We start from the raw sequence: 8,114 nt of genomic DNA on the forward strand, positions 1-8,114 counted from the left end.
GTCTGAAGCTGAGTTGTGTCATTTCTGCAGATAATAATAAGTGTCTTTTGATGCTTCCTAGCGAGTAAAATGCTTTGGTTTGTTACTGATGATTTTGATTTGCTTGCTGTGGTTTTTTTAAAGAGCCTAAACATAAAGAAACTCTTCTCCACCTTGTGATGAAGTTGGGCTTGGTTAAGCTTTCCCAGTTCTTGGCAGCCCAGCCTGGAGGGTCATCAGCATTAGCATTATGTAATGAGGACGGAGCAACACCGCTTGATTTGGCTGCACAAAATGGACACTCCAGACTTGTTGAGGTCTTCACAAAGTGAGTATAATGGTTTCCTATTTTCTCTGAAAATCTTTCATGTAAGGGATTTGTCTGGAAAGAATTGGCTATTTTGTGCTGGTTTCTGCTGCTTTTTGTCAGTATTATCATTCTAACCAGTAAACTTGCACTTACAATTAAAACAAGATTATTATTTGTGTCCTTCATTACATTTGAAGTTATTTAATAGTCGGTTAAATGACAGAGGACCAGCTGCACTATCAGGTGCCTTTCCCAGCTCTGTCAGCTGAATCCTGACRCATTGAAACAAGTAAAGATATTCCTTAAAAATCTATATATATAAAGAGACAGAACCATAGGATCTGACTTCCAAAAAACTGGCWTAGTGACCCCTCTAAAGTTCAAGTTTGAATGAACAAGAGAGAATCAGCAACAAGGACAGTACTGCAGTTACAACTCTCTTTTGTCGGAGAGCTGCCACGCTCACAGATGCTTAAAGGACGAGTGCTTTGTGGCACGTTTCAGCTCTCTGGAGCTCTGTCTGTACAGTTCTGAGGAGCTACAGTGGGATGTGTAGGACACTGTGTCTTAGGATACCAAATGGTAAGCATCAGACACCCCCTTCTTGGCTTTTGGCTTTTCTTAGCAAATAGAAATGCACAACAATTGAGCTACATTTTTATTTTGGTATGTGGCTCTTTTGCTTCTGGCTCCATGCAGCCTGTACTTTCTGCAAGACTTATCTGTACTTCAGCTTTAAAAAAAATACAATTTGGGTACAGTACATTATGTTATGACTGTCTCATTTGTTTGTAATGTCCAAACAATACTGTATTCCCTTGAGATACTTTCTGTTTTTCACTTTTGCGGCATAACAAATCTGCTAGCCGCCAGTTGTGTCCTACTGCTATATATGGCAACATCGACAGGAAAAGGTACTATTGCTCATTTACTGCAATGAGGAGAAATAGGTATTGTCACAGCTTGCTCTTTCTGGCTTCTTTTACTAGTGGGTAACCATCGAGGGCGAACACTGTTCTTCTAGTTGATAGYTAGAAGTAGCCATGTGTTCTGAAGGCTGAAAGGAGCCTTTGGTACGTATTTATTTGCCCAGCTGTGTTCTCAGTGGATGTTTCAGATTTTCTGCCTCTGGTTTTTGCAGCGGGTGTGTCGGGCTGCTGGTGGGTTGTGCTGAAGGTGAGCAGGAAACTCACTGTGGCTGTGGTTTCACTCTATCTGTGCAGAGAGCATCTGCTTTGGCTTAAAGAGTGTGTCATTGCAGCTTCCAGGGCAGTCGGTCGCTTGATGTTTTAAGAGCAGAGATCAGCGAGGGYGCCTGTGTGCAGTTTGTTCATTCATCAGGAGCTCTGACGCTGACATTTAACCACACTGCACAGCACTTGCTGGAGTCAGACGTTAAGCTCTTCAGAAAATACTTCTGGGACAGACCTCTTCTTTACCAGGTACAACAGATTTTCTTCATAATTTCYAGCTGTAGACTTTCCAAGCTGGATTTGTTTCCCTTGAGTAGCCTTTTAGTTTAAGCTGCCTGTGTCAGTGATCACGGATGTAATTACATGATTACTGCCGTGGGCTTCTGCTTCTAAGTGTAGCATATTGTATGTCTGCAGCTGGAGCATAAGAGGTGTTGAGAACTTTGTCAAAGCCTCTTTTGCCTCCCAAGTTGTTTTGTAATCATGATTGACTCTACAGGGAGTATCTTTCCCTGAAATCTCTGTGTCTTTAATTGCATTGCCATTGTATTAACTTTTTTACATCGAAATATTTAATTTAGTTCCATTCTTCCAGTAGTGTAATGCCTGGGAGCTTTTATTGAGAGCCCTGGTCTATTATTTACAGCAGAAATACAGAGTACTGAGTTTTTCTAGAGAGCTTAGTTTAGTTGGTCTTATTTTAATATAAAATGTCTGGAGCATTGTTGTCATATACTTCAGGACATCTCTTGATTTAGATAAAATAAAGAGGAGAATGCCTCGGTACACAAGTTTTTTAATAGCAATGGAGGTGGTCACCTGTGTTCTTAGATTGAGACTGCACAACATACATAAAACTTGTGAGCTAAAAACACACTAAAAGTTGTCTTTTTTTCTGGTCTTGAAATTCAACTTTTCTTTTCCATTCTTAGCTTCAGGCTTCCTCATTTGTGCACTGATTTTCCTTATGTTATCTTTATTCCATGCTACCTTCTTTTTTTTTTTTTAAACTCAGAAAATTATTTATGCCTTCTGTTTAACATTGAAACTTAACGGTTTCAATGGTGATGTACTGCATAGTCCTTATTTCAATGGTGATGTATAGTGCAGTCCTTATTTATAATCTCAGGTAACATTGTCCAGATTTTGATTTGTTTCAATACAAAAAAGTTACTCTCCATAGMCTGCAGAATCCCTACAACCTGCATGTGGCTTTTCCACTGAGACAGTAATAAACTCAAAAGGAAAACTAAGACTCTAATCAAGAATGCAYTGTTATTTGTATAACTGGCATTTTCTTGCACTCTTAAAGTTCTTGTTTTTCATTCAGTCCTTGAAATGAAAAAGAAAGTGCGGCATTGTCAGGTATTCTTAAAAACAAAGACTCTTAAATGGTGCAAAATCCTGCATTTCGTATTTTCGGGAAGAGGCCTACTGCCCTGGATTTGTTGGTTCCCCTTTTGCCATTCCTCTAGTTGCAACAGTCTAGCTTCTGTTGTGGAGACCTTATTTCCCTCCTGCTCAGCATCAGTGTTACAGCACTTTTAATAAAGCAGAAATAAACCAGAATAATTGGGAAGATCATGTGGGTTTATTTAGTTAATTTCTTATACACAAGCTGTTGTGTTTAAAGTATGTATTATGTCCAGAAGCAAAGATAAAATTCATTTTCTTTCTATTGCAAACAAGAATTTTGAGCTCTTCAGTTGTATCTAAAGCATTGGCAGGCAGTTAGAAATTTTTGGTGGATATTAAAAATTTCACAGTACATAGTCTTTTTTAAGGAGAGATAGCAATTGTTGCTGTACTGGAATATTAATTTAATCTACACCAGACTAAGGCTGTACATCTGGTATCTTGAGAYTGCATAAATGACCACATTGCTATTTTATGGTTGAGTCAGAAACTCATGAACTGAAGAGAAGGAGCTTGTCTCAGTCATGGTGTCATGTAGCGTTGGATTTGTGGATTTGTGTGAAATGGTTGCCTCAGAGAGCAGCACATTTATTCATGCAAGAAAATAATAGTCTTTCTCAAGTATGTTCTTCACTCTCTGCTCTGTTGGTTGTCTCAGTTCCTCTTCTATTCCTTAGAAGCCTTCTATTCCTCTCTGTGCAGAGACAGCATCACCAGAGCAGGGCAGAGGTTCTCTGTCAGAGGAGGAGGGATCTGGGGACTGAGGGACACATTTGAAATGGTGTCAGAGTAGTGAAAAAACCAGAAAGGTCAAACCAGGGTAATCATCCAAAGTAACTAAGATAATTTATGATCATTTAAGTAGTTTTGCTGCCTGATGGTGGACAGATTTAATAGTTTCGCAACTTTCTTTTGACTTTTTCTGCCTGATAGGTGTCAGAGTAGGAAACTGCCTAGGACACCAAGAGGTGAGTGGAGAAAAATGCAGCTAGCCCCCTGAGGTGGGACTTCATGGTTTTCAAATTAGTTTGGCTGCAATACTCAGCCCAGGGTCATCCTTAACCTTTTCTTTTGTGTTCTGGTTACCATGCTTTTCTCTGTTTTTATCTCTTGGTAGATGGCAAATACACCGGCCACTTACTAGAGGAAAAGACTAGAAGCAAGCAGAATTGTAGGTGAAAGGACACCAAAGAATCCATTCTTTCTTCCTCCCATTATTTTTTATCGTCTCTGAGGATGRTTTCTAAAATAGGAGACTGAATCTCAGCCACCCCCTTCAGTGTGTACCTGAGTGAGGGAGCAGCCTGGCCAGGGATCACATGTGGGGAATGGTTCCTGTCTTCCAGGCTGGGTTTATCATGTAGTTAGTGTTTAGTCCTAGTTTATTCTCTTTGTATTACCTGTCCATCAAAGTTACTTACTTTACAGGGATGATTTTAATATGGACTAGACTTGAACAAAGCTGTGCAAAGCTGTTGTGCTGCTTTTCTAAAAAAAAAAAAAAAAAAATTATAAGCAGTGAAGCGTGAATGTTAAATCTGATCCTTTGAATCTTTTGTGTACAGTAAGCAGAAGGTATTTCTCTCTGTAGTTAAAAATATTGGTTTCCCTCTTGAAGGATTGCTGCCAGTGTCCTCTGGAAGATAGCCAATAAAATATTCCTTGTGGAATCTCTCTCAGTCATTTTAGTATTGCTTATAACTAGTATTGCTAGTCTTTGATATTGTTCTGGAGTTCTCAGATAAATGTCATGGGCATCAAATATAGTTACTGTAATTTTGATTTTTTTTTTATAGAGTATTAATTCAAATCAAGTTGAGACTGYGGAAGGTGCAAAAATGCTCTGCAGTACAACAAACTCTCTAGAAGGTACAGTTTTTTTATTCCATAATGCTGCAATCTTTGAAAGCTTTAGAAAGTTGGCACAGTAAATAAGTACACAGTATTTATTTATTCATTCAGGAAGATCACATTTCATATGATTTTAGAACCTGTAAGTAGGGAACAATGGAGTATGTAAGTCACACATTACTAGAGTTTTGTAAATCATGGTAGTCCCTACAGARCATCAATTTTCCAATGTCAGACTGAAATTGTTCACGAAATAGTATGACAGAAAAAGTCTTAACTGATTTCAAGAGCCGGAAAAATGTCAGGTGGTTCCAGGAGAGGGCAGTGTTTAACTAAATGAACTCTCCAGCCTGCAAATTCCGGTAAAACCAAGTAAGTTAATAAAGATAGGAGCAGAGTAACATTTTGTATGGGTAGTTTTGAGATCCAGCCTAGACTTCCTAATGTGGCAGAATGCTCACTTGTTTCCATTAGAYATTCACTATTTTGGTGAGCAGTGTACCTCTGCAAGGACTGTGGGACAGTACTTGCAGGTGACAATGCTCTATCATTACCAAAATACCTCCCYGTGCACCTGAGAGCAAGCATGTCCTGGAGCTGAAGAGAAAATCACAAAAAAGAATTCTTCTTCAGCATCAGAAGTATGAGGCTTGGGGAGTTATGTATGATTCTTAGGAATCAATGAAAAGTTTTCATCAGTTGTCCAGTTGTTTATGTGGCTGGCACTGTATGTTTGGATGAAGCAACAAGCTGAAAAAAAMCAGGAGAGTTCTGTGAGAGGCTCAGTCGTGTTCTTTAGTGTCTGCTGGAGACAGCCTTACTGAGGGCTGCAGAAATGTGAGCACTGTCAGGAGCTGCTGACAGGACCAGGACCAGGACAAGGGAAAGGGAAAGGAAGGGGACKGTAGTTCAAGGGGCATCAGCTAGTAACTTCAGGCAAATGGGTAAAACAGGGACTCAGTCGTTGTGTATTTAAATGTGTATGCTGTCATTGCTAGCGCTGAAAAAACAGTTTTATGTCCAGCTTGTCTGACGGCGTTCAGGCAGCAAGTGCTCTGCCATTAGAAGTTAAATTTGCAGAAAAATAATAAGCATAGCAGTTGCAAGCTGCATATCTGTTACTGTAAGTGTAAGCAAGAACTTATCTTATGGGGTTTGTGAATAACTTTGGTGACAGTGTGAAAATGCATTTACTCTGGGTGTTACCTGAGTGCTGTTCTCTGACCAGGGTGATTTGTATTCTGTTCCTTGGGGATAGAAGGCGAATGGCCTTCTCTGGCAGCATTAAATGTGGCAGTAGCTTGGCCAGTGTGACTTGTAGGAGATGATTGCTTTGATATTTTTCGCAAAAAGCAGTTTTAATTTGGTCTGATTTGCACAAGTGAATGTGAACATCAATGGATATTCAGAGAGAGACAGAGGATCTCCAGTACAGGACATCTACTCTAATTTTGGATTCTGATGAGCAGCCAAGATACTTGGCAGAGGCACACCTAGTATTTGTGTTTTCAGTGGAAGCTATACACTTTTATACCTTCACGCATCAGAGTTACTTTGTGCCTGCTTTTTAAAAACAAAATTAATTTCGGTTCAGTGCCTGGAAAAGCATGCCACATTTTGTAGCTATTCAGGACTTAACACAAATGGTGGTAAACATGCTTGCATGTTTTGTGCTGATAACTACTTGTAGGCATGAGAAATTTGAACTACTGTTTGTACACTGTTAGGCAACAAAGTTTTTTAATCTTCTTATGTTTTGATATTTAATAGGTTGCCATATTTCTGTAAAGAAGACTATTCTGTAACTACCAAGTCAAAAAAAGGAAAAATCACAGAAGGGTGGTTACTGGTGACCAGTAACTTTCTTACACTTTCCCTTTGCCAGCATTCAGGAGATCAAAATAACTTTGTTTGAGATTGAGTTAAAATTATTGCTGCTAGAAGCAAAAATTATATGAAATGATTGTACTTCTTACTGCATTCTAAGTTGCATTCATTGAACTCCTTTATGAAGTGTTTTCTAAGTTCATGACTTTATTTTGGCACATTCATGTCATGAAAGTATTCCCCTCAGATTTTAAAACTGTTGCCATTCCAAAAAGTAGTCACAACTCCCTTCTAAAGTCAAGATCAACAGACCTTTAAAACACAACACCATCAGAAGCCCTGAGCTGTTATCAAGGGGAGGTTGCTATAGCAGTTTGTTGTGTCTTGTGAAGTGCCATCATATGAAAGCAGTGGATCAGTGTAAGGTGATGGTGCTAGCTTAGCAGTCAATCTCCTGTAGCAACTTAATTAAATTAAAATGAAATGATAGGTTATCCAGAGAGAATGCAGAAAAAGTGAAATAGGTGGTATTTTGGCTAATTCTATAGTTCGTGCATTTTTTTTTCCTCTTTTTTGACCTTGAAATTCCATGCCCATGAGTTGATTGAATACTRTTACCTGCAGGATAAGCCAATTGCTGCTACAGTATATATGGTATAGAGAAAATGGCTTTTTATTTTTGAGAATTGTGGAACTGAATAATAATAATAATATTAATAATAATGCAAATTGCATGTCAATACCATTAAAATAGCTTTAAAATGTGTCTCTGCATTTACAGTTACAGAAGAAATAGTCTGTTTCCACTAGCTGAAAGGTGATGTCTGGAATGCTTAGTTTGACAGTGCCTGGGATTTTGTGCTCTGTGATCTCACTGTGTTAGAATCCAAGGGGAGAGATATATATGAGTGCTGCAGGAGGTTAATTAAAGAAGGAGGATTAATTCAAAATTAATGATAGTGATACTGATCAGCGTGGTCAGATACTGACTCTTAGCTCCCGTCAGTGTCCAGAGGCACAGCTGTGGTCAGGGGCAGCGGTTGCACTGGGCCCACAGTTGCACCCCAGAACTTCACATCCAAGAGACCCTGGCAGGTCAGGTGGTGTTTTTGTTGCTGAGGATTGTGTGATTTAGGTAATGGGCAGCTGCCTTTGAATTGTTTTCCCAACTTTTTTGTTTAAAAACTCGASTATATACTTTGTTCAATGCGAGTAAAGGTCCCCAAATTCCACATTACCTCAAGGCACCCCATGCTGACTGTTGAGGCCTAATTAACTGTTTACCAGAGCTGGAGAAATGACTAGTGTGTCTGAGAACAGATATGAAACTTGAATTGAAAAATTCAATTTAAAATGAAGCATATTTGCTATGATAACTTTGTGTATATAATTTCATTTCCATTTTCTGAAATATGTTTGCTAAATAACAATGTTTCAGGAAGCATGAATGATAATTGTGTTCATTTACATTTTTGTATCTAAATTACTCTTCTTTGCTGTTTCACAGTAGTCCTTCAGGCTGCATTTAGACAAAACTT

At 38.8% G+C, this 8,114-nt stretch overlaps 1 protein-coding gene across 6 annotated transcripts in view; it reads left to right on the forward strand.

Annotated features, from left to right (window-relative positions):
* Window positions 1-270: 270 nt before the first annotated feature.
* Window positions 271-8,114, forward strand: part of ARHGEF28 (Rho guanine nucleotide exchange factor 28) — an 83,815-nt gene continuing 75,971 nt past the window's right edge. For all 6 annotated transcript variants that reach the window (XM_057363789.1, XM_057363791.1, XM_057363788.1 and 3 more), the window contains exon 1: window positions 271-307. In XM_057363789.1, coding sequence (XP_057219772.1) covers window positions 274-307 — 34 coding nt within the window. In that variant the 5' untranslated portion in view covers window positions 271-273. The remainder of the gene's footprint in view (window positions 308-8,114) is intronic.

The sequence above is a fragment of the Malurus melanocephalus genome, unplaced genomic scaffold, assembly GCF_030028575.1.
Source record: "Malurus melanocephalus ecotype Western Australia unplaced genomic scaffold, MMel_1.1 scaffold_31, whole genome shotgun sequence".
In the NCBI taxonomy this organism is placed as follows: domain Eukaryota; kingdom Metazoa; phylum Chordata; class Aves; order Passeriformes; family Maluridae; genus Malurus; species Malurus melanocephalus.